Raw genomic sequence first — 27,020 nt, 5'->3', positions numbered from 1 at the left:
TTGATTCTGAGCTGAGGGCGAATTCTCACTGTGTAATATTTGAATGTTAAGACAAAAACCGATGTCCAAAGAAATGATTGATGTGCATAAATTCAGTAACTTAAGACAGTCCTGAGTAACAAACTAATATCCAGCCGGATTTAGACTGTGACGGACGTTAAATCTCCGCTAAGTAACGCGCTTCGATACAAGCTTTGACATGGACTGAATGAATGAGGAAATGAAACAGTGTGGAAGAGGGAGGAGACAGAGAAAAACTCAGGGTTTATTGAAGAAAACCTCTCAGCGAGCAGGTTAGGTTCACAGACTCAGTTGCCATGGTGATTGACTCAAGAGTTTGATTTACCTCTCTTTCTGGAACTGAAAACCTAGAGTTTCCCTCATTTCAGGGTTAACATACTCAGAGTTTTCACTGAACCCGCTTTCTGGAATACCCCCCTGATGGCGCTACTTCTCCAGAAAGGTGCCACTGCAGAACAGGGCGCAACAAGATGATGTAATTTAAATACAGAGCATCAGTCAAACCTCAAACTAAGAAAAATACTGTGCGATCCAATACACATACTACCATACTATATAGTATGCAGGAAAAAGATGTAGTATGTCAAATATACCAGGATGTTCTACCACAGCCAGTCTGATTTTGCTGCAAGCAAGCCAGCATGCTTTTCTGGCAATTCTGACCCACAATCCTCTGCGCAGCAAATGATACATCACATCGACTGAGCCGCAAAACAGATGACGGCTTGACAACTGATTGTAGTATGTCCCGATTGAGTGCATACTGCATGGACAGTACGTACTTTTTAAGGGTGGCTGCAGTACATACTAAAAGTAAAAAGAAAAAGTATGCGATTCGATCAAGTAGTCTACTGATTATTCCATTGATTAACTGGATAAGAATGACTTTTGCTTTATTATAGAGCAATATTAAATAAACAAAAAAGGCAATTAGACAAGTCTCTTGTGTGTGTTTGTGTGAGACTATCATGACAATAGCAAGCTGCCTCACTCCCCGCCACTTAGAGACCACTTTGTCTGGATGAGGGCAGACACCAGCTTCAGAGACCCCAGAAACCCCAGCGCCGGGGGCCTTCATCCCAACTAGCAATCATATTGTTTTAGGGAAAATGCTAACGTTAATGTTAACAATGGGTCTGCTCTGTGGACTGGAGGCTTTCTACTGAGATGCTGAAACAGTGACTTCATGCTTCTGTGGTTGTTCGGTTGCAATAACCATCAAAGAAAACATTGCAGTTTCATGATATCACCACGTTACAGAATTATAACTATTAGAAGTCAAAATGTCCCTTGAAGGAATTAAAAAACAGATGGTTGTTTTTAGTTGAACAAACATTCTATGACTATAACTGAAACAATTTTCTCAAAATAGAAATCCACATAAAAAGTCTCCCTTTGGAAAATACAATAAAGTTGAGATTCTCCGTCCAGTTGCATTTTTTTTTTCTTTTCTCAGCATCATAGATAAACAAATGTACACGGTATGATGACAGTCAATTTTAATATCATGGCATAGTCTCTATATACAGACTCTACATTCAGTGAATGTAGAGTCTGTAGGCAAACCCCGGAGATCTTGCCTCCGGAAGAAGAGCGGAAGAGCCCTGGTTTCCGGTTGTAGGCTGTTTGTAGTCCGCGTGATATTGACCAATCACGTTTTAGCAGGCTGCAGTTGTTGCCAGGTTTAACAGTCCGTGCGGTGAACTAACGAGGCGGAACATAATTGGCGTCACTGCAAACTCTGAATCAATCGCAATGGTTCAGCATATTTACTTATATATAAACGGAAGTCGGAAATGGAAAATTGCCTCATCCGCCCAAATCAAACCGGAATGCCAAAAAATCGGGGGTCTGCCCCCAGAGGCTGTATCGCTGTTTGCCGGAAGTCAGACGCCAAATACAGCCGATGGGTTCCGAGAATGATCATGGCATAACTTAAAATTGATATACCACTGCAACCCTATATAATAGACTAGTTCAGTTTTACAGTCACACTCTGTAAAGAGTTTTTGGTCTGTGTCAGTTTAAAATGACACAAAACTTTGGACACCCTCTGTCATTTTCTCTGGCTTTCCTGTACCATCAAATCACGACACCTGTCCCCAGCCTAATCACACTGTGTGACAGTAATAATAATCCGTGCAAAACACTGTGCACTGTATGTAGTTATATGGATTACACTTTTATTTTTACTAGTTACGAGTTTCTCAAACTTGGTGAGGAACCATTTCAACCCTACACGCTGGACACTGGAAAAAAAGAGTTTCAAATGTGACGGCCCCAGGGCCTCCACTAGGGTTTGGTGTTGGTGTTGTGTTATGTTCTTTTGTTTCAGAGTGCTTGTGGCTTGATTGGTCGTGATTGGAGGCAGCTGGCCACTGTCTCTGGCCCTTTAAAACCCCCCTCCTGGGAACTTGGTGTCTCTTCTTTTTCCCCATGGCACCATGCTGCGTTGACTGCATTTACTTGAGTTTTTGTATAGTTTAGTTTGCACTTGGTTATATTGTTTATTCTTGAATTTTTGTTAAAATAAATTACTTATTTTTATGTAACTCCCCATGTGTTTCCTTATTTGTGATGGTCTTAGAGCCGGACCATAACAAAAACAACTCATATTAGCTACGTGCTCTTGGAGGAGTTTTGCTAACAACAATTTGTGCATACATGAGTGTTAAAGGTCATCCAGAGATGACAAAGAGAGCTTGCAGTGGCCAAGAAATGACGATACATCTTGACTGTACGTCATCATTTATTTGCTAAATCTGTTTCTTTTGCACTTTGTCACATTTTCCTTTTAGCGTTTCACCAACTTTTCCTCTATCTTCCAACATTATATCAACTTCTCCACCTCCAAAATGTAAAAATAAAAAAAAATAAAAAAAAGTTGATATTTTGGTGAGTTTTTGGCATTTCCAAATTGCAAATGAACATAAAACAGGTGAATGGAAACGCATCAAGACACAGACTGAAAGAGAGGAGAAGTGGAGACATGATACAAAACATTCTTTGATCATGAAGCCTAATGTTCCTCTACAATTCTCTGGTTCCTCAGTGAAGCATATGAACCACACAGCACACTGGAGTCTCTGTTAACAGTGACAAACTGAGTGATGGCTGAGTCATATGAGTCAGGTTGACTGTGCATTGGCAGGTCCACATTATACAGTACACACTTGTCTCCAGTGTGAAAAGGCTCACTCACTCTTCCTCAAGTTTGCTGCATGTAAAACTGAAATTGATGTAAAATGTTGTTGGCTATTCAAATTAATGCAAAAACCACAAATGTCACCCAGCATTTAGTATGATGTTATTACAAGTTTCTCTCAGTAGCATCCCCGACTTTGACCGGCTTCAAGAGTCCTGGGATGAGTCAAATGTTTGTGAAAGCATCTATTGTCTTTGTTATAGTCCTTGTTATACCAAACAGCAGCAAAAGACTATTTTTGAGTGCAGTGACTTTTTTATTTCTGGAGGAGACTGAATTTTGTTGTTTTCAAAATTTACACTCTGTAATTTTGTAATAAAATAAATTCTTACAAAAGATCTCCTCAGCTTGCTACTGACATTTGAGTATCAATCATCCATTCATTCTTTCCTCATCACCGACTGCTTCTCTCACAGGAAATACTACCATTGTTAAGAGATATTCAAAAGGTTTAATGTTGAGACATCTCAGTTGTTTCACTACGACACGGTTTACTTTTCAGTTCTTGATGCCCAAATTAAAGGGAGTCATTGTCACAGCACGGTGTATCCAAACCGCATATACTATTCTCTAATTTGTTCAAACACCTTAAAGCAATTATTTTTGACAGCCCATATGGTGAAGAGGACGGGGAAGAGCAGCTTGACAGGGAACATCCCAAAGTAGTAAGCGACATAAATTTTTAAAGCAAAGAAAGTGGCGTATTGGAATAATTCGTCTTGTGTCGTCATGTCTCTGTGACAGAAGTTATTGTAAAGCATATTTCCCCACTGGACAGAGCGAACAAAAGTTGTCCCACTGGTTAGAGGGGTCTAATCATAGACAGGCCCGGTGCTCATACAGCCTGATCCCTCACGGCTTTTCTGCACTTTTAATGTCCTACATTAAATCCCCACCAGCTGCTCTGTACCTGACCCTGTGCTCTGACCTCCCTGTGAGGACAGCAGGTGAAAGGACTGTCTTCCCTCTCAATGCTTTTGTAAAATAAAACAGAAAGCATTAGCAATCATATTGCTAATAAACGATTTAGCTGATTAATTGTTTAGAAGATGCTAAAATTCACCGGCAACAGCCTCAGTTCTGGTTTCCAAATGTGGATATTCACTAGTTTTCCTCTGGACTTTCAGTCAGACAAAGTAAGACATCTAGAGATGTCATCCTGGACTCTGTAGAAACTATGATGGACATGTTTCGCTGTTTTCCTGACTCATATTTTGATATACCATACATGTCCTTGGCATCAAAACTGTGGGGAGTAGTGTGCTGAGAGGCCTCAGAAAAGGAAGGCTAAATATGGAAGAGAGCTATTGTGTGCATTTCACTGAAAGCAAGAAGCGAGACAGTGTGTGTGAGACAGCAAGTTAAAGATAGATTGAAGCAATACCTTGAGTCCTCCACACTCTGCTGCTGATCCCTGGTCCACTCCAGTGATGTAAATACCTAGAGCATATTCTGCTCCGCCCCGGATCATGAGACCCAGAGACCGGCCGTCATCCAACACCAAGTTGACCTATTAAAGACAGACAGAGGAATAGATAACGCTGGCAGAAGCAAGGGTTAAATATCTAAAAATGGTGTGAACCAGACACTTTTGAAATATCAACATTTTAAATGGCATTTTGCAGCCTCAGCTGCGTAGCTTGACAGGTTGCCAGACTCGCCCGTGGTGTCGGGCTGTTCTCACTGAAATGGAGACGTGAAACACAATGCATAGGAGGAACGACAGCTCTGTTCTGAGCCGAGATTTGCCGGCAGAAATACAAAGAGTTTCAGGAGCGATTGTGGTGAGTCAGAGAGATTAATAAGGAGGCTGAATCTGTTCTGATTGGAAGAATGACTGTTTGAATTCGTTAATCAGTTTGTTTACAAGGCTCATTCATGTCAGTCAGCCCTGATGAGCAGAGAGGACAACATCTGACACTGTTTGAATTCAAATAACCAACCAACCATAATATACGTAATCCTCCATCCGGAAATATTGGACAATGACAAGATACGACATGCTGCTGCAGGGAGCCGACGATACCTACAGGATATACATGACTGTGCAAAATGACTCTCTGCTTTTGTATAAATGTCTGTTTAACAACTTATTTAATCTTTAATCTGTATTTGAAAGAAGAAAGCTCTCTTTAGTGCAAGATTAGTCTCCTGGTTTCATGTTTAACCTAATTAAACAACCCTCTTAATTTAAATGAAATTATTATTACGGTAAATTATACAGATACTAGAGCTGCAGCAATTAATTCATTAGTTGTCAGCTATTAAATTAATACCAGCTTATTTGCTAATCGTATAATTGGTTAGACAGAAAAGAAAGTCAGAATTCTCTGATTCCAGCTTCTTAAAAATGTGAATATTGCCTGGTTTCTTCACTCCTTTGTGACAGTAAACTGAATATCTGTGGGATGTTGATTAAACATTAGACATTTGAGGATGTAATCTCCGGCTTTGAGAAGTACTGATCAACATTTTCCCCATTTTCTGACAGTTTATAAACCAAACAATTCGATCAATCTTACTATATAATGACGAAAACTGTCTGTGGGTGTGTGTGGGTGCGTCTGTTCCACGTTTTTCTCCTCACTGGCTTGGTCAATCCATGTGAAATTTGGCACAGTGGTAGAGGGTCATGGGAGGATGCGAATGAAGCAATATTACATCAATTGGGCAAACGGGGGCGCTATAGCAACTGACTGAAATTGCAAACTTTGAATGGGCATATCTCATGCCCTGTATGTCGTAGAGACATGAAACTTTGCACAGAGATGCCTCTCCTCATGAGGAACACATTTGCCTCAAGAACCCATAACTTCCAATTATATAGATTTTCCACCATTTTGAATTTTTTTGAAAAACACTTAAAATCGATTTCTTCCTAGGAAGTTTGACCGATCTGCATGAAACTGGGTGAACATAATCTAGGGACCAATATCTAAAGTTCTCTCTTGGCAAAAGTTGGAAAACTTACTAAAACTGAGCTTCTATAAGGCAATGAATATTGCGGAGGGCATGACTCATCACATAATGGTGTATAACATCTCAAGGGTTTCACCCATCACCAAGCAACTTTGTAGGCATATGACCACACATAATCTGAGGGGACCCCTCCATTATTGACCCAATCAAACAAAATGAGGGCGCTAGAGAGCTAATTTCTTATCTAGGCCTAACTGCCATATGGATTTTTACTAAACTTGGTAGATATGTAGAACAGGACGCCTCAAGGTGACTGGAGAAATTTAACTCTAATTGGCAACTGGGTGGCGCTATAACAACAGAAAAATGCTTAAAAATGGCTAAAATGTGACCGAGTGCTGTGGCTCTCCCTGTGGACCAATGTTTGGTTTTTGTTTTGTTTGTTTTTTGTTTGTTTGTTGTTGGGTTTTTTTCAATTTTTTTTGGTATGACTAAGTCATGGTATGGTATGCTGTACTCAATGGGTTTGGACTAGTTTATATTATAATTAACAGATTTATCAACAGTGAAAAAATAGCTTCAGCCCTTGTAGACACATGTAGACAAGGAATTAAAGTTGTTTTTGAGTAAAAAAAGATCAGTGCTAGCACTTGTGTATTGTTTTAATCAATAAATTAAGTCAGCTTCAGGTTTGCATCTGAAAAGTTAAACACTCGTGTTATAGTTAAAACCATCACTGCAACTTTAATCCCTTAACCCTACGTGGACTCAGTTTCTTGAGATGCTATACTGCAGCTTACATTCAGAACAAAGCTGGAAGATCATTGTAAACACTGCAGTGTGTTGCCTTAAAAGAAGTTCAGCAGGGTATGTCGCACACTTCTACATCCAAAATGTTTCCCCGCTCTGGAGGACACACAGCTTTGGGTTGAGCACTGAGAGGCTCTTCTTCCAAGGATGGTGAGAGACCCTTTATTCTATTCCAATATCTGTTTTGGCAGTGCTCGTGCACCTGAACAAAAACAGTAAGAAGTTAGTTGCTGATATCTATTGGCAGTATCAGCTTTTGGCTGCCGAAACTGAAAATATGGTTGCCTTCTCTTTTGAGTAATTAAAATTATGCAGATATATGTCAGCTTAAAAATGAAAATATGATATAAAAGAAAAAGTTTTATTACAGTAACCAAACAAAATTACTTGTAGTTTGTGTTTTATCTGAAACTTGACTCTTACGTGTTACCAGTTTACTAATGAACTTGGTATGTCACTTATCGAGGTGAATATTGTACTATGCAGTATAATTTTTCACCCACTTTGTCTCCTCAGACTTTACAAATTTCCTTTTTTTTCTTTTCTTTTCTTTTTTAAACATGCAAGCTTATTTGGTTCTTTGTCAGTTGAATCAATTTGCACATTTGTGATGGCAACCAGTGGTGGCTGCTGGTCTTTCAAACAGGGGAAGCTCACTTTAAGTTCACATCAGGAAATTTGTCATATTGTAGTGAGGCAGTGACTTATGAAAGGAACATTTAATTGAAGCCGTTTTTCAACCACACTCATGCCATAGAACCACAGCAAAACACACCTCAAAGATTTTCAGATGGGTTTAAACACCTGAACTGTACTGTACAAACAGTGAAAATGAGCAATATCGCTTATGGAGATAAGGAACTCCGAACGGCACTCTGTCAGAAGACTCCACTCTCAAATATGCACATGGGACTGAGCTCGAAATGCAACGATGCCGGTGTGTATTTCCAAAGCGCTGTCAGTCACAAAGGGGTTCCTCCAATCATCATGCATACACCGAGCGTCCTCTCCCGCCTACCGCTCCATTAGGTCCCATGGAAGCTGAGCCTCCCTGGAAGTGACGATTTTGTCGCATTTATCCAATGACCGTGTTGCTTTGCTGCATGAAAAAAAAACCTGCTCAGCACTGTCTCATAGGAATGCTTGGAGGCTCCACATCCACCGTGTTGACACGAGAATGTATGACAGGGAGGTCATGTTTGAAAACTGGTGATAAACAGCTGACGTTTGAACATCATAGTCATGATGTTAAATGCATCCTAGCGCACGTTTAATGCAATGTAAATTATTATTTCAATTTAAATTCAATAGTGCACATTTGACCATTTCTTCTATGAAATTTTAGGGGAAGCTCAGCCTCCCTTGTTGTCTCAGAGCAATTGCCCCTAGTGTTGACCCATTAGTAAATCAGCTTAATTTGCTTTGTCATCGTCTCTTAAACAGATACTTCAGCACATGCAAGTAAACGCACCAACACACATGCATAACTATCACATGCAGTATTGTCTGGTTCTGATTCTGGCTGTAACAGCAATATTTAAATATCATTATCATTGCAACAAGTATCAAAAATATGTTAAAAAGTTGATGCCACTGATGAGTGCCAAAGGCCAAGAATTAATCAATGATGGTTGCAAATGGCAACCTGGTTACCATCACAGTCGAGCCCTGAGTGAACCCAAACAGGTATATGACAACGTCCACTCCTACTACTTCCTGTTCTGCACAAATTAGACATTACTTTTCAAAGTAAAATGTGATGCATTTCACAATAGAGTGAAGTGACACATCTCACTGACAGTAAGTCTGATGAGCAGAAGGCAGAACTAGAGAGAACTGTATTTATATATACATATACATACATACATACATACATATATATACAGTACAGGCCAAAAGTTTGGACACACCTTCTCATTCAATGCATTTTCTTTATTTTCATGACTATTTACATTGTAGATTCTCACTGAAGGCATCAAAACTATGAATGAACACATGTGGAGTTATGTACTTAACAAAAAAAGGTGAAATAACTGAAAACATGTTTTATATTCTAGTTTCTTCAAAATAGCCACCCTTTGCTCTGATTACTGCTTTGCACACTCTTGGCATTCTCTCCATGAGCTTCAAGAGGTAGTCACCTGAAATGGTTTCCACTTCACAGGTGTGCCTTATCAGGGTTAATTAGTGGAATTTCTTGCTTTATCAATGGGGTTGGGACCATCAGTTGTGTTGTGCAGAAGTCAGGTTAATACACAGCTGACAGCCCTATTGGACAACTGTTAAAATTCATATTATGGCAAGAACCAATCAGCTAACTAAAGAAAAACGAGTGGCCATCATTACTTTAAGAAATGAAGGTCAGTCAGTCCGGAAAATTGCAAAAACTTTAAATGTGTCCCCAAGTGGAGTCGCAAAAACCATCAAGCGCTACAACCAAACTGGCACACATGAGGACCGACCCAGGAAAGGAAGACCAAGAGTCACCTCTGCTTCTGAGGATAAGTTCATCCGAGTCACCAGCCTCAGAAATCGCAAGTTAACAGCAGCTCAGATCAGAGACCAGATGAATGCCACACAGAGTTCTAGCAGCAGACCCATCTCTAGAACAACTGTTAAGAGGAGACTGCGCGAATCAGGCCTTCATGGTCAAATAGCTGCTAGGAAACCACTGCTAAGGAGAGGCAACAAGCAGAAGAGATTTGTTTGGGCCAAGAAACACAAGGAATGGACATTAGACCAGTGGAAATCTGTGCTTTGGTCTGATGAGTCCAAATTTGAGATCTTTGGTTCCAACCGCCGTGTCTTTGTGAGACGCAGAAAAGGTGAACGGATGGATTCCACATGCCTGGTTCCCACTGTGAAGCATGGAGGAGGAGGTGTGATGGTGTGGGGGTGTTTTGCTGGTGACACTGTTGGGGATTTATTCAAAATTGAAGGCACACTGAACCAGCATGGCTACCACAGCATCCTGCAGCGACATGCCATCCCATCCGGTTTGCGTTTAGTTGGACGATCATTTATTTTTCAACAGGACAATGACCCCAAACACACCTCCAGGCTGTGTAAGGGCTATTTGACCAAGAAGGAGAGTGATGGAGTGCTGCGGCAGATGACCTGGCCTCCACAGTCACCGGACCTGAACCCAATCGAGATGGTTTGGGGTGAGCTGGACCGCAGAGTGAAGGCAAAGGGGCCAACAAGTGCTAAACACCTCTGGGAACTCCTTCAAGACTGTTGGAAAACCATTTCAGGTGACTACCTCTTGAAGCTCATGGAGAGAATGCCAAGAGTGTGCAAAGCAGTAATCAGAGCAAAGGGTGGCTATTTTGAAGAAACTAGAATATAAAACATGTTTTCAGTTATTTCACCTTTTTTTGTTAAGTACATAACTCCACATGTGTTCATTCATAGTTTTGATGCCTTCAGTGAGAATCTACAATGTAAATAGTCATGAAAATAAAGAAAACACATTGAATGAGAAGGTGTGTCCAAACTTTTGGCCTGTACTGTATATATATATATATATATATATATATATATATATATATATTAACCTCCAAGCAGCTGCCCTCCCCTGCCTTGATCTGTGAAAGACTTAGGAGGGCCTATTTGCTTTCTGATCCGCAGGCTCTAAGGTCTGATGAAGGGTTCATTTGTCGGATAAAACTGCTTTATTCTAACCCACTGGTGGTGACTGCATCAGGTATAATCTGCTCTTCTTTGTTTGGTGCCTCTGGGTCATCTCATCAATGCTGTCCCTTAACTCTGCAGCTATTTGCTTTGGCCCTTGAGCTCACTGAATTCAGTAATCTTCTAATGTCAGAGCCATCTCTGTTCCTGGCACACAATACTGCAGGCTAATGATTTCCAAATGTTTACTTAAGATACCTCTTCCATCTGAGCCACAACTCTTAAAATACTAATTTCAGGAATCTTAACACTTTCTCACATTTGAGATTTGATGCTCTCTCCACTGCACCAATACTTCTTCATGACATTAACAGGTGGTCACGCCCACCCAGCATCAACATCACGAATAAAGAACTGTTTTACTAAGACATTATTTTCAAAAACTGCCTCCTCCATCTTTCACCAAATGAACTCAACTCAGCATTTTCAAAATATGTTTACTTAGAAAGCAAAGAGACCACATTAAAGTTTATACTGTCCACTAGAAGAGCTCCCGCTGTGCCAAACTTTAAATTGTAAATGTCCCTCCATCACAATGGGGCCCTTGATTACTTGGATTGGTCCTAATGTAGCTGTCTCTTGCCAAGTTTGAAAAGCAAAAAATCAGAAGCACCTTGGCAACTACAAGATGACACATGTGCAAATATCTCCATTAAACAATGTCAGTTTCGTCCCTGTTCTTTTCCCGCTGGTGTAGGTTTGGCATCTGGCACAGAAATCTTACTTTCATTCAAAGCATATGATGCTGCAGCTCTTCCTTTTTAATAACAACTGTCTGCTTATTGCACGTAAGCCAGCCACCTTTGCTCAATGGGAATATGGAGGCATTCATGCTCTCTGTGACATTTATGCAGGACATGGTTTTAATTACAAGACTTATCCTTCTTTTATTGGCAGCACATAGCAGCTCTTAGAGCTCTTAGTGTTCTCTGGCATCAGCTGTTATCATGGAATCACTTCAATATGCTCTTTCTCTCTAAAAGATGTCCCAGTGGTCCAGTGTCTCTGTTTTGTAAGGACTGGAATCTGAGGCGTTCACTGAGGCTTTGTTGGGACAGACAACATGTAATCACAGGAGAGACTCATGACTTCTGATTCTAATGAGTGAAACTAGCACTGCCTGTACAAACTGCATCCAGCAATTAGGGTAACGATCCATTGATCTGAGTCGATGTATCAAGTCAGTGATCAATGGTGCAAGGTGAAAACATTGATCCATACCATCATCTTTAAGATATACCTTTATGATACACCTTTATTTTGAAATTCTCAGGAGATGTCTGTGTCACCTTCAAGTGCAAGCAGCCGAGAAAAAGATAATGACGATAACATTATTTAACACAGTGGTTCCCAATTGGTGGGTCACAGTCCAAAAGTGGATCACGTGTCCATTCTGAATGGACCGCAAGTGATTTGCGAACGTATCGACTTTGTAAAAACCACATTATTTTTATGCACAGTGAATTTCCAGCACAGAGCTTTTATTTTGAAGTGCCGTTTCCTGCTGTAGAGTGAGTGACTAACGGACAGCTACTTGACAGAGACGGAAACTAGCTCGACAACATGGCCAAACACAAGTATGACGCTGAATATATCAAACTGTGTGGACCTTGAACTAATGACTAAGGAGAAATCTGGACCCGGTGGCTGGACCAGCTGGGAACCACTATTTAATATATATAAATCAGCAGTGTGGAAATATTTTAGATCTTTGACAAAACATGTCTCAACAGACAAAGCACATGACGTACCTGCCCGGCCGGGCATCTCACTACGCTTACTTGTTGCCCTCGCGCGGCAACATTAGCTACTTTTTCTTAACAATGTTAGACTGAAAAATCGTGCATGCAGACTGACAATCAACCCTGCTGTTCTGTTGAGAGATGCAGTGAGTTAAACCAGCATTGAGTCAGAAAAAGTATCAATAATACATGCAATTTGTTAAGCTATGAGTGAGGAAAAGTCTGCTAGCCGCTAGGCCAGGAGTCGGCATCCTTTACTATCAAAAGAGCAGATTTTGGTCAAAGAAGAAAAACAAAATATCTGGAGCCACAAAACATATTTGAGGCTTGTAATAAAGGTAATGCAGATTTTTCAGCCGAATTTAGCCTATCAACATTATCAATTGATCGAAATGAGCATTCATTAATATGTATTAGCACAAGGTGGCTACTGGTACTCTAACTTTGCAGCATTGCCAATAAAAGCAAATAAATTTGTCCCTGCACTGTTGAATTCTCTATTTTCCCCCAAGACTTTCCCCTTTTTTTTGATCTGGAATCCACAGCTAATCTAGCTAGGGAAGACTCACGACTACCTTAGCCATCGTTAGAGATGTTCTTTTTTAAGGAAAAGGCACCAGGCCAGATGTATGAATGTTAAAACATTTTTTTTATATCAGTGTATAGGCTACCCATTTTTTTAATTGAAGAAAGTAAGAATCACTTTAGGCCTGCAACATTAAATCAAAATTAAAATGTTAAAAAAAAAAAAAAAAACAACAACAAAAAAACAAACAACAGTTATTCATTTCCATAACTTCCTGAGCCCCATACCTTTGTCTAGAATGTATTTTTTTTTTTAAGCTATCTGGGATTAGTTGGACCCGATAAGTATAAAAAACGAAATGCTGTCAATAATAATGAAGTCCCAACGTCCTAAAACGAATCATAAAGTCCAAATGTCTTAAAATGAGTACTACCTAATTAACAGTGTCTCAGCTTGTTAGTGTTGCTAAAATTAGTCAGATTTGTTGCCATATCAAACTACAAATATTATTAATCATAAATAAACAAGTTTCAATCATCAAATGTGATCAGGTTTTGGACCTTGTCCATTTTTGTGTCGGGATCGGCTGCAGACTGACTAGGCAAATATGGTTGACATCTTGTTTTTACATGGATTAATGTATTGTGCCCTTACTGCCACTAGATGGCATAAAAAGTGTCCACAAATGAGGACAACAGGTCTAAGTTAAGTAGAATGAAGTATAAGGTCAAGTAAACCCAAAATGTGACGTCCTCATACGAGGACACAGGTTCTCAGGAGAGAGGCTAAAGAGTCAAAGGTTGGCGATCCCTGTGCTAGGCTAATCTAAGCAGTGTAAAAATGCTTGAGCTGATAACGGTGACTAGCAAAAAAAATGTTTTGTCCATGAAGCTTAACACATACTGTTAATATTTATGCTTCTGTTAAATGTTCTTGTTGTTAGGTCATGTCTTATGTGTGTTAGTGGAGTCAATTTAAAGTAAACTTTACTGCACTGAACCAGTTACAATTATTCATGTGTTGTTTTTTTGCATGCCAAAAAAGACAGGGTTGGAAGCTTCTTCTCAAACCTATTGTGTTATGGGCATGTGATATCACCACATATCTGTCACAGGCCCCTGAATTGGATCTAATTAAAATCATACCACGGCAGATTTTGTGATTTAAGCACATATCTTAGCACTGTCCAAAAATCCATTTAATACTGTACGATGATGAAACTAGTGATTTACATGCTGTCATATCACTTAAAGTACCGAAATATATGGACATTAATTTCTTTTTCAAGTAAGCTGAAACAGCCAAACTATCTGCTACACACTGGATTAATATTTTCTAAACGTTACCTGCATGGCACTAACTACAGCCTGCATTAATGGAGCAGAAGCAGTCAAGATTAATGTGTGGCTCTCAGCTGCTGAAAAATTGAAAGTTCGAGTGTAATAAATCTTTAAAACAGCTCTGACAGCTCCTTCCCTGCAGGTCAGGAGGTGGTGATAGGGTGGAGTTTGGTGGGACTGAAGTTCCAATTACTGTTATTGTTTTAAGTTTTTTGATTTTTTTCTTTAGTGTCCATCACTGAGTCTCACTATTATAATTCACTTTGACTCTCCTAGACTCTCCCTGTCAAACCAAAGTCAGCCTCGTCGCATTCCTGACTTTGCTCAGAATTACTTAGACTCTTTAACATCCATTACAGCTGGGCATTGCAGATATAATCGAAGCATGACTCTGATTCTGAAAATCTTGACTCAAATATATTCAGTCACTAATTTTGGTTGGGAGGTTAGGAATAAATCTGTGTGAGGAGTTGTATGATAGAGTTAAGTCTGAGCCCAAAGACAGAGAAGCACAGCAAAACGATCTTCATTAGCGTGTGAAAAAAAACTGCATAACTCAGCTGAATGTAAACAGAGAGGTTATAATCCTTGTCTGGGTCGTTGCTTCACAGCATGACGCCTGTTAGAGAAGCAAGAAACTTATGGTGTTGCCTTTAAGTCGTTGCAGTTGTGAAGAAGTTGGGTATGATTCTTAACATATTTTTTGGTACTATTTCTCATTTGTGGATCAAACACTTTTAGATTTTGTTGCTTTCTTAAGCTCAGCTTAATTTACTTGCCTTTTTACATTCATCATTAATATTTGATTTTATATTTTTAGCATTAACTTTCAGACTTTTAAGTGTTTTTTGTGCAAACAGAAAAGTGTTAAAAGTGAATAATGGATGTGAGGAACAACAAATGTTTTGAAGAAATTACTGTCATGGCCACCTAAATTATTCAAATTCATGAGTGATCATATACACAGCTCTGGGGACGTGTTATTGAGCATATGAATATTTTACTTTCCCCCTGAGAAAAGGAAGCCAGTGGAGCTCCTTTATGCCAGTACTCCAGTGTTTCTCCATGTAAAGCCTCACCTTCTTTTCGTCTCCCTCCTGCAATAGCTGCATGTTGCTGCGTCGCTGGCTGTCAGTTCTTCTCAGGGTGGCGCTCCGATGCTCAGGCAGGTCAGGAGGAGGGGACACACTGCGACCCTGGGGGTCAACCCAGGTATAAACATGGTTGGTGACGTAGCCGCCTGGAATCCGCCCGACTGAACGCACAGAGAGGCAGAGCTTTTTACTGCCCTTCAGCACCTGAGAGGAGAGGAGAGGAGAGGAGAGGAGAGGAGAGAAAACACAACATTTGTATTTCTCAGAACATACATGAGTGCAGGTTCAAAGAGGAAAGACTACCCACAAATCACACTTCAATCAATCTAGTTTGATTTTTATAAGGCCGCAGAATATATCCACAAAAATACATGCATCTTAAAAACACCGTGTGAGATTGTAGCAGTGAATATAAAGTAGGACACATCACTAAATTTGGGACAAAATTAAAGATTACAGAGAAGCAACCAATTTCTTTGCCTCTGACTGTGAAAACCCCAAATGACCAAACACCCCCCCACACACAACAAACACATTTCTAACACATTTCTGCTGAAAATTGCTGCTGGCTGTGCCTCATTGCCTTCTGATAGCTTGCTGTATGTGCAATCCCTCCACAGATCAATGTATTCCCATGTGCCCGGTGGTCTGGAGAAATCAGACCGAACTGAGTCGAGGCTCTTAATGATCAAACAATCCTTGTGGACCACAAACACCAACAGGACCTCGACTTTCATTCCAGTCTAAAAATGATCGCAAACACTGCCAGTTTAAGAGCTGATATTACTCCAGCACTGTGTGAGTGGAATGCTTTCACTTTTCAGCTGATGATTGTTGAACGAAATGAAAGTCGCTATATTAAAGGTTTCATATATTTCGCCGTCGTCGAAGTGCGAGACAGGGAACCTTCTGTGTTTTTCAATCTGTTTTCCAATGTTTTTGCATCTATGTGACTAATGAGAAAAACATTTTTTAAAAGTTTGGTCCAGTATGAAGCAGGAGTGCTGCAGTTGGGAGCAGCAAAACGGGCTGCAATGTAACTGGGCATATTTGCATTGTCAATGTATGTGAAATTAAACATTCCCTCCAGGATTTTGTGGGCTGTTTTTTGGATTGTTGCATCCTGTAATGACTGATTTCACAGGCATATGAATCCACAAAACTGATCTCAAAATTGTGATGTGTGTTGCAGTGATTATAAGTGTTTTTTTTTTTTAAACTAAATTGCAGGAGCAAATAAAAGTTGCAAAGATAGTTTTGCTGCTGTCACAGATTCTGAGCTCATGATTATGAGCGTTCAGCATTTCAAACAGAAATAAGAATCTATTTGTGATAGTTGGGGGGATGGTGACGTTGATCGCCACCAATCAGCTGTTGCTGCCGTTCGACGCAGCACTGAGGGACATTTTCCGTGAAATGCTCTCCTCCTGCTTTCCCTGCCAGGTTAGCACGAGCTAACACAGCACAACATGATTTCATCCCTACTCTTCAAATTTTGCTGCATCTGGTCAACATCCGACACCTAGCCGTTATTCTCTCACCGACACAAAATGGTTTGACTCTGCTGTTAAACCCATTAATAATAAACTCGTTTAAAACGTTTATTATTATAGGTGTCTGACAAAGAAATAAAACACTTCTTTTACTTTTCACTCGACCCAATCTGTTTCTTATTGTGTTTTATCTTTTTTAAATCTAGCAAGTTGAGTTGTTGCACAAAGACAGTAACAAACAGACCAGATCAAGCACAACGTAACATTTTATTTCTCTGTAGTGTCCTTTCCAAAACAACAGCACTCTGTATAGCAGCAGTTATCACAAACAGATTCTGATTCTGTTGGAAACACTAAATGCTCATAACTATCAGCTCTGTGGTCTGGCCATGTCTCATCCCCCTTATGTTAGCAAGATGCAGCATCACCTTTGAATTATTATTGATTATTATGAGACAATGTGGAAAAATTGGCGACCACGCCCAATTTTTTGTGGGATTGTCCCAAATTGGAGAACTATTGGAAAGACATCCAGGTGGAGATTAAGCAAATCATGGAGGTAGATCTACCTCTAGAGCTAGCATTCTTTATACTGGGAGACACTCCAGAAGATTAAGACACCAAAAAACAGCAGTATTTGCTGAGGGTGTTGCTGTTGATTGCAAATTAAATGATCACTGTAAATGTTAAATGTAAAACCACCAAGTGTCCAACAATGGAGAGGAAAGATTGAGGAGTATATATTTGATGGAAAGCATGACGGCCAAGCTCCAACTGAGGACTGATGTTTTTAACAGTAAATGGTAGGGGTGCACCGAATATTCGGTATTGACGTATATTCGTTATATGACGCAATCAAACAGCATGCGGTGACGGACGGAGTAAAATGTCGGCAGTGTGGCAATATTTCAAAGTGTTGGAGAGTGATAGTAGAAAAGCGGTTAGCAAAGAATGTAATACTGAACTATCTAGAGTAGTGTTGCAGGGTATACTGGTACCAACAGTAGACCGCGGTACTGAAACACCACCGTACATATAATACCATAATGCTGGAGTACCTCAGGTACCACTATTGTGGGATAAGTTCAAAGTCCAATCGCAATCGGTTGTGGGTTGAACGGGGGTCACAGACACAGACAGGAATATATCCCTGTCAAATACGGTGGCCATAGTGCTCCGTGGCGCAAGATAATGGCTTACCGGCAATGGAGAAGCCGGGCTCCAGGTTCAATAATCTTCTTGGTGTCATGACTGCCCATAAATACCTGAACAGCCGAGCCATGGCAGCACACAGGTATGTGACGTGTCAGAGGGGAAACGAGCCATTCACATTTCTCTCTTTGTGGCAGGTAACGGTCCACAAACCTCACCGCACTTTAGGGACTGTTCTTTACTTATGAAGGGACTGTTCTTTACTTGTCAGGGGAGGAGGGTGGCTGGTTGATTTCTGGTTGATTTTTATTTTATTTATTTTGATCCCCCCTGTGTTAATCACTTATTGATGCTGTTTTTGAAGTATGAATAAGTCAATAAGTAATTTATTCCATTGAAATATCATTGATGTATTATAGAAAAGTGATTTATCTTTTTATAAATGACAAAAGGCACATCTGCCTCATTTTCGCTGTGGTATCGTGATACTACTCAGAACCATGATATTTTCATTGGTATCGTACTGTGAGTCCCAATTTTGTTACCATGACAACCCTAATCTGGCGGGGGTTCATCTGCAAAAACTAATGAAAAACTAAACAACGGCATTCGGTATTCGGCCAAGCGTTTAATTTTATTCAGCTTCGGCCACAAATTTTCATTTCGGTGCATCCCAGGTAAATGGACACCAGTTATAAAACAGTTCCCAAGACTAAGGACGCAGCTTCTCCATAACCCTGGGGGAGAGGAGGAGAGGAGGTTGACATTATCCACATGCAACTGAAGTTATAAATACAGATGTGTTTGTGGATGTGTAGTAGTCTATGTACAGTGGTGATACAACAACAACAACGGATCGAGGTGTCTCTTATCTCTTTTTCTGTAAGACCTTCCCACGTCTACCCTCCAGAGTTCCCCAATGGACATAAAAGTATCTGGTTAATTATATGGGTGATTGTGCATAAGAAGAGGTTAATTGGGTGCCCGTGTCTGTTTCCTCTGTACATTATATGAACAAGATAGGTTGCCGCAAAGTTTACATCTCTTATGTGATAGCCCATGATTGTTCAGTTGCTGATATACATGAATACATTGAATTGAATTTGAAAATAAAAGTCAAGTGCACAAAAAAACCCCTGAACTCTTCTTCACATCTGGGGGCAACAAGCATGAGCAGATAGTCTACAAGAACAGCACCATTGAACTCAAACACTAACAATGTTACCACCAGCTAAGTTTATTTCACCAATGCTTCTGACCGTGAGTAGCTGTGACTTGGGTGTTTTTTAAGGGCAAATGGTAGCTTGGTATTAGTAGTGAAAGGAGAAGTGGCTTTGTCTCCACTGAAGCCACATCATTTTTGGGTGGGCTTTTGCACCCAAATAACATGTAGACTCTAGCATTGTAAAGGATACACCTATGTCAAGGTCAGTGTATTGATTGTTGTTTAAGGAAGTGCAGTGTTGCATGTGATGTTGCTTGTATGAGCAGATCTTGAGAAAGCTGCAGGCAGCAATACCACAGACCAAGAAATCGGCCCATTCTGAACAGGAATAGTTGGACCAAGAAAGTGATTTCTACTTCATGATAATGTCCTCTGTTTGTCTCCATTACAATCTGGATTATTTCCTGATATTAAATATATTCTGCTGCTTGAATTCATTTTTTTTATTAATGCTTACTGTGTGCTTTTGTGGATTCAATCTTCAGCCATTTGTACTTCTGCTTCACACACCTGAATTTATAATAAAGGCTCTCTTCCTCTTCCTGTTAAGAGCCGCAATGCCATTTCATGTCAGTTTTATTACTTTTATGGGGGTTTTTGCTTTATGTTTCATATGTAATAAGGCCAAACCATTATACCACCAGAAGGCCTATCTGCTGACTCTGTGTGAGGTTGACAAAAAGACTTCTCAAAGTAACTCTGTGTTCTGTATCAAGCACAATGTCCTACAGTTTCTTCACCAGACAACCACAAATAACGCTAACCCTCACATTAATCTCCCCTCGTCTCTCTTCTTCCGACAATACTTGCAAAGAACTACTAAATGCTCTTGTTGAAATGCCTAATAACATATGCTGCAAGCAACAACTGAAATCATTACTTGTGCTGCAGATTGCAGAAGGAGGCCCGTCTCCTTGAGCACAACGATCCAGCTGAATCAATTTCACAATCCTGATTTGTGCTGAGAGATAATAACTTCAACTCTGAGGCAACAAAACCCTGTCAGCACTGAAGATCACTGACTGGACCAAAATGCTGGTCATCACTCCCTCCCTCTTCCTCCCCCAGCCCTCTTTATGGGCAGCATCAGTGCAGAGTTGTTGTTCAGCAACACATGAGCAGGCACACTGCTATGAGCTTTTACTCAGGGAGAGAGAGAGAGAGAGAGAGAGAGAGAGAGAGAGAGAGAGAGAGAGAGAGAGAGAGAGAGAGAGAAGTTAAAACAACAAGACAGAGGAACACAACCCAGACTGCAAAGAAGTTGGGACACTGTCTGAAACTTGAATACAAACAGAATGTGATGATTCACAAATTCTTTTCCACCTATTTTCAGTTGAATACAGTACAAAATCAAGATATTTACTGCTCGAACTACTTAACTTAGTTGTTTCTTACAAATAAACCCTCATACTGAATCTGATGCCTGCAACTTTTCAAAAAAGTTAGGTCAGGGGCAACAAAAGATGGCTTCCTAAAAGGCTCAGTTGTTCAAAATGAAAGACAAACACAAGAGTCACATCGCTGTGACACATTGCATGGGCAAACAGTCCTAACAGTTTTACAAAAATGGTTCTCAATACACAGTGGCAAGGAATTTAGGGATTTCATCATCTACAATCCACACTATCATTAAAACATTAAGAGAAATCTCTGCATGTAAAGAGCAAGGCTGAAAACCAATATTGAATGCTAGTGACCTTCAGTCCCTCAGACTGCACTTCATTCAAAACCAGCATGACTGTATAAAGGACGTTACTACATTGATTCAGGAACAGTTTGGTAAAAACCACTGTCAGTAAACACAGTTCGTCACTGCATATACATCAGCAGCAGCAATATGTGTGACAGTCAAATGTACATTTTCAAAATTAAGTATTATAATTACACAAAATTTATTTCAGTTGTTATTACCTGACACGCTTAGGCCTCCATATTCAATACGTATCAGAACGTGCAATACCCGGTTTCTGTGCCTCTACGTTCACCTTTGGGGGTACCCTGCCTATAAAGGGCTGTCTCCCGCCTTGCCTCTCCACTTTTGCTGTTGTGCTCTGTGAGAGAAGTAAGCCACATTGCTCTTGTAGTAATTTCCATGTTTTAGCACTGTTAAGCTATGTTTGTAAATTCTTGTTATGCTAGCATAACCCTGTGTCACTTAATTTGTGTAGGGGCTCGAGTGTGTATGGTTGTGTTTGACAGAGGATTTTGTTTTTGCCACTTGCTGTCAGGAATAAACGGAGATCTTCTCCAAAGATATCCACGGTCTGGGCCTCTTCATATCAACACAACGCAGACACCACTAGAGTCCACTGGTTGCATTTATACTCTACCATGCAAAGTGATAGCCATATATCAACAACATCCAGAAATGGTGCTGAGCTTCTTTGGGCCCAAGCTCATCTGAGATGGACTGACACAAGGGAGAAGGTGTAATGTGGTCTGATGAGTTCATTTTCAAAATTATTTTGGAAATCATGGATGTCATGTCCTTTGGGCCAAAGAGGAAAAGGACCTAGGGATTGTGTTCAATGTCCATGGCATCATGGGTTACTTGCACATCTGTGAAGGCACCATGAATGCTGAAAGGCACATACAGATTTTGGAGCAGTATACCCGCGTTGTTGTTCGTTCTCTGTAGTAGGGAATCCCAGGTATGCGAGAGGGTGTACGACCCCTCGTCCCGGTTGATGGTGCCGCTTGCCCGATCTCAATGGCGGCTTCTTTTATCCACTGTTTGAATTTATTGGTCTCTGATGTGATTATTTTGCTCCTGTCCCAGTCCATGATGTGGTTATTTCTTCTGCAGTGATCTGTGATGGCTGATTTTAGGTCCTGTTCCTATTCCTGTTCAGAACAGGAAAACCTAAAATCAGCCATCACAGATGCGGGAGGCGGGGTTGGCCTGACAGACTCTGATTGGTCTGTCAGGCCTACCAGTTGATATACGACACGTCAGCAGCACGTCAGATGACGCTTCTGAGGAAGACTGGAGTCTCAGTCGAAACTGTCAAGCAGGTAAAACACATCTCCTTACATCTTGTTGTGTCTAAATTAAAAAAAAACCTTAAAATATGCCAAGCCACATTCTGCACTTAACAACTGCGTGGTTTCAAGATAAAAGAGTGCAGGTACTTGTCCGAATGTCTTGGAACATGTTGCAGGCAACAAATATAGATTGATGGTATATTTACAAAAAACAGTTTATCAGTTTCAACATTAAATATCTTGCCTTTGTATTGTATTCTATTGAATATATGTGATACATACCGTAGACTATTAATATGGTACTGGGACATGGCTATAATTTTGTTGAGTTGAGTTTTTTTAGCTGAAGACAGAATTTTCTATGGGATGATGAGATATCACTGCAGAACCTTAAAAAAAATGTAGCGCAATCTTCAAACAGGATTTTAACTGAACATGCGGTTTGTTTTTTTTTATTAGGTGGTTGTTTGTGCCAAGCACATTGGCTTCTCTCTTAAACACTCTGCCAACCAGCTACATAGCATCAATTTGATTTATAGTTTGTAACAGACCTTATCATGGTGCATGCTGGTCTGAGAAATGTAACCGCATTTAGGGGAAATGGAGGAAGAAGGTAAAATGAGCGGTGTTTTGATGCAATGAGAAGCAGGAGTGCAGGGAGTTAGGGCAACATGACACACAAGGAGAAAAAGATAGATGGAAGGTAATGGAGGCAGGGAGGGGAGGGCGGTGTGAAACAGGCTGCTTCACCCTGTGAATAAGAAACTGTGGTAATCAACTAAGCAGCAGTAGTGCAGTGGTCCTAATGCATTGTCCCTGGAGGAAAGTGCTGATTGTGACACTCGGCTGATGAAGCTCAGCCCTGCTTTCAAATAGAACAAACAATGTTGGAGAAATAATGGAATATATACCATAGCATAATGGGAAATGGCAAGGGCAGGTAAACTGCTTACAGATGATGCTGCGGAAGAAAACAATATGCTCTCACGAGGGTCCAGCAAATCCATTTTATACACAAAAGCTGACTGCACAAAGCGTGGCTGTAGAATCCATCCGGCTTTATCCTCTAGAAATGCATGGCCATATGTTGTAGGAGATTTAAAGGGACCTGCTGTCAAGGAAAATTATAGAGTACGGGAATAACTTATGAGACGTGAGGGATTCAACCATAACCCCTGATTATATAAAGAGTGTATTAAAAGAAGAATACAGACCTGTTGCTTAAGAATTAAGTTTAGGCACAACGTATTTGAAACAGCGAGCTTGTTTTTGAGGGGAACACATTGCAAAGTGATGTAAATCTTCCCATTAGCATAATGCGGAAATGTTGCTAATCAACATACCTGGCAAGATGCACACTGTTACCCTTTCTCTACACTCATGCTGGCTTGGCTTGGTTTGGTTTGACTTGGCACGTCAGCCAAGAGCGGCAGGACTTTGCCATAGCAACAGGGCTACCTGCTTGAAGGCGTGTCTTATACTGATGACGGCTTGTCTTGAGTGACGGCGTTTAAGAGCAACAAACGGATCCATCGCTTAAGTCCCTCACTATTTTCTTGAAAGTGTATTTCCATCACACTACTGAATAGTAAATGGTCCACAGCCTTTTTGTTCTATAAAGTTAACTGCATTAATTCATTCATTTCAAAGCACCTTCTAGTCTCCTGTCTGTATGGGAATAGCAAAATCAGGGGGATGCAGCGTGCTCCGCTATGTTCTTTATGTTATGTCTCCAGTGCTTGCATTGTGTCTCGCTCCTATGTAGAAGAGGTGGTGGGGCCTGTTGCACATCTGTGCCCTGGGGCCCTTTTATTCCTAGTCCACCCATGGTTAGAAGGGGAGTTTCTGAAAAATTGTCTTTGGATGTGTATGTGTGTCTGTACATGAATTCAAACCAGTCGATAATAAAAGAAAATGCCCATTTTTCCACAACAAGCAAACTGCAGATTCACTGGCTGCAGATTCACTCTGGAGTATTTGAGACTTTGTTCAAGGGAAAGTAATCAATATATGCCAAAAAAATAAATCTCTAACTCTGTCATTAAATACAACTGATAATCGTTGCTGGGGCTGTTTTTTTAAGATACACTCACTTAATGAGTCATCAAACATAGAGAAAAAATTGCAAAGTTGGCAACGCTGGGCCCCAAATGGAGTTAAACCCCCACTGCTCTACCTGATGTCCAATACATGAACACAAAGTCTCTTCTTTCCCGGGAGTTCAGATGAGGTTTTGATTTGGACAGGTGGATTTACGAGAGTAAAAGACGGTCCCCCAGTCGTCTGTTAAAAGCATTTCTTCTTCAGTGCTGGCAAGTGATTTGGCTGCAGAGCTGAAACCACTCAGTACTAATTGTTCCCACTAATTGCACATGCTTGATAAGGTGTCGCAAACACACACAATGCACAGGTGAACACAAATTTATCAAAGCGTGCCATCTCTGTACACAGTCACACACAAAGAAGCACACCAACCTGCCAGCGCACAGATCGAATGCATGAAAGTGATACAGACACACAAAGTACAGGAAACCAAAAAAACAGCCAGGCAAATTGCCTTTCACCATGTTGATTTGCTGCTGTCAGAAGGGATCTGTCAACCATGGGGGATCTGTTTTGCATGAACGAATGAACACACACACATACACACACACACCACTGGTATTTGTAAAAAAAAGGTCTAGTGTCATGAATACACTGCCACGTCACTACAAGCACAACCTCTTATCTAAATCCTTTATTTAAAATATACAAAGTTTTACCGCATCACATATTCTCTTAAAGAATATCTATTTCTCATATCACATGACTGGAAAAAATAATTCCTCTAATGCATTATTTTAGGTCTCATATCAAACACTTTAAAGTAACATTGAAAAAAAAAAAAAAAAAAAATCAAGATTGTCCTAATTCCAATCACACACAGCCAGCAGCAGCAAAACAGGCTGCAATGAAACATTAATGGGCAACTGCGCACCGTCAGTTTTCCTCCCCTAAAATGCTTGCCACCAACAGGCTCAGATAGTTATTCTAAGTGTCTGACAACATTTTGGAAAGGACCCTGCAAAGATTACTATTTGTGTTAAAGAGGAAGGGCCTTTTTATTTAACTAGAAACAGCCGTTAAATTGGTATTGCCAAACCAACCAGACTCCATTTAAATAAACAGCAATTTTAAAAACAGTAATTTTATCATTGTGAAACACATTTCATTCAAAGTCAACAGCAATAAAATGGAACTTGACCACAAACCAAGAACCTACTTGGTTCTTGGTAACCAAATTTAGTGGGAATAAACCCTTAATTTGCTAAGCTAAATATAAAAGTATGCTGGCCCTACACACGCTAAGTTACTGCTCATTAAAATGGAGTCTGGTCTGTTTCTGGTTACACAAAAGCATCTTACTCTTTAACAAAAAGGTCTATCTGTGTTGGGATCCTTTCTATAATATTGTCAGACACTTAAAAGGTTCTGAGCCTGTCACTGGCAAAAACACGCACTGTCAGTGGATGTAATTTGATGGTGCACAGATGCCCTTAATGGTTACATTGCAGGCTGTTTCATCACTGTTGGCTGCAGCTCCCCCACTCAATACTGGACCCATTTCAAAAATTGTTGTTCCCATTAGTCCCTTGGACACAAAAACATGGGAAAATAGGGTCTAGTTTGAAAAATACCAAAGTTACCCTTTAAAAAGGGTCAGGAGATTAAAAGGACTCATTACGCTTTGTTGGCACTGCTGCACTGTGGTTCTACCATGTGTTTGTCCAATTACAACAGCCAGCAGTGACAACAGGCTTGGTGGGCTCTAGAGAACAAGCAAGCTGTAACAAAACTCGAATGTGTTTGTTTGATGGCTTGTTGGAAATCCGAGTACGGCTGGGAGGACTGTCAGCGGTGTGAATGGATCATAGCCATTGATGCTGTGCAGCGCTGGCACAATTTTCAAAGTCCGATCCATCTATCAGCTGAATGTGTTTGTGCCTTTGGGAGAAAGGCGAAGCGTGTAACCAGCAGCGAGCGAGCCTGTGAGACTGTCGATGAAGTGCTTCCCTGACGATGAGCGAGAGCAAAGAATAAACGCAGGAATCGCATGCTCTCGTTCTTACATTGGTTCAGTTTGCATGTGTCAATCTGACAAGTAGACCCACAATGTGCCAGTTTCACAGTGTGCACAGAGCAGTCAGAATACATTACAACAATATGTTTTTATTGTTTGGGCTCCAGCACATTGGACAGGGAATACAACTTTAGCTATAGGGTTTTTAGTTTTAGTATTGTTTTATGCATTCTATTGAACTCAAAGACTGAAATAAATATTAAGATTAGATTTGCAATTCATACTGCTGACATTTCAGCTGGGGATGTTAACATAAGTATTTCTTCTTCTTCTTCTTCTTCTTCTTCATAATGGTAGCTGCAGGACAGGCATGCCAGAACATCCACTCTTTGCTCTCCAAACTACAGTGTTATGAAATATATTTAATTCCCACACTGTTCATCTGATGTCGATGTGAACACCCTCAAATTAAAATTAAATTACAGTATCTAAACCTCTCATGATGGACAATTAATTTTGTTTAGCCAATGACCTGAGCACCTTCTTTAACAGAGTTATTTATGGTTGGCATCTTTTCACTGTCGAAGATGTCACACCAAGAAGGCTGCTGGGCTGTATGAGTGCAGCATTTTTCTTTTGAAGAACTTTGCAACTGAGCTGCCAGTCTGGTAACCAATCTCTAAGGCCTCTGTGGATAAACATACTGTTCCTCTGCTGTGGACAACTTTGCAGCTGTATTCACATGATACAGCTTT

The 27,020-nt window shown here is 40.4% G+C and overlaps 1 protein-coding gene across 2 annotated transcripts in view; it reads right to left on the bottom strand.

The window, feature by feature from the left end:
* Positions 1 to 27,020, bottom strand: part of whrna (whirlin a) — a 252,726-nt gene that overhangs the window by 124,130 nt on the left and 101,576 nt on the right. For both annotated transcript variants that reach the window (XM_078161958.1, XM_033647771.2), the window contains exons 2-3: positions 15,336 to 15,554; positions 4,611 to 4,736 (exon numbers count right to left, since the gene is read on the bottom strand). In XM_078161958.1, coding sequence (XP_078018084.1) covers positions 4,611 to 4,736; positions 15,336 to 15,554 — 345 coding nt within the window. The remainder of the gene's footprint in view (positions 1 to 4,610; positions 4,737 to 15,335; positions 15,555 to 27,020) is intronic.

Source organism: Epinephelus lanceolatus, chromosome 19 (genome assembly GCF_041903045.1).
Source record: "Epinephelus lanceolatus isolate andai-2023 chromosome 19, ASM4190304v1, whole genome shotgun sequence".
Classification (NCBI taxonomy): domain Eukaryota; kingdom Metazoa; phylum Chordata; class Actinopteri; order Perciformes; family Serranidae; genus Epinephelus; species Epinephelus lanceolatus.
The sequence above is the reverse complement of the archived record's forward strand: the minus strand, read 5'-3'. Positions and strand labels throughout refer to the sequence as shown.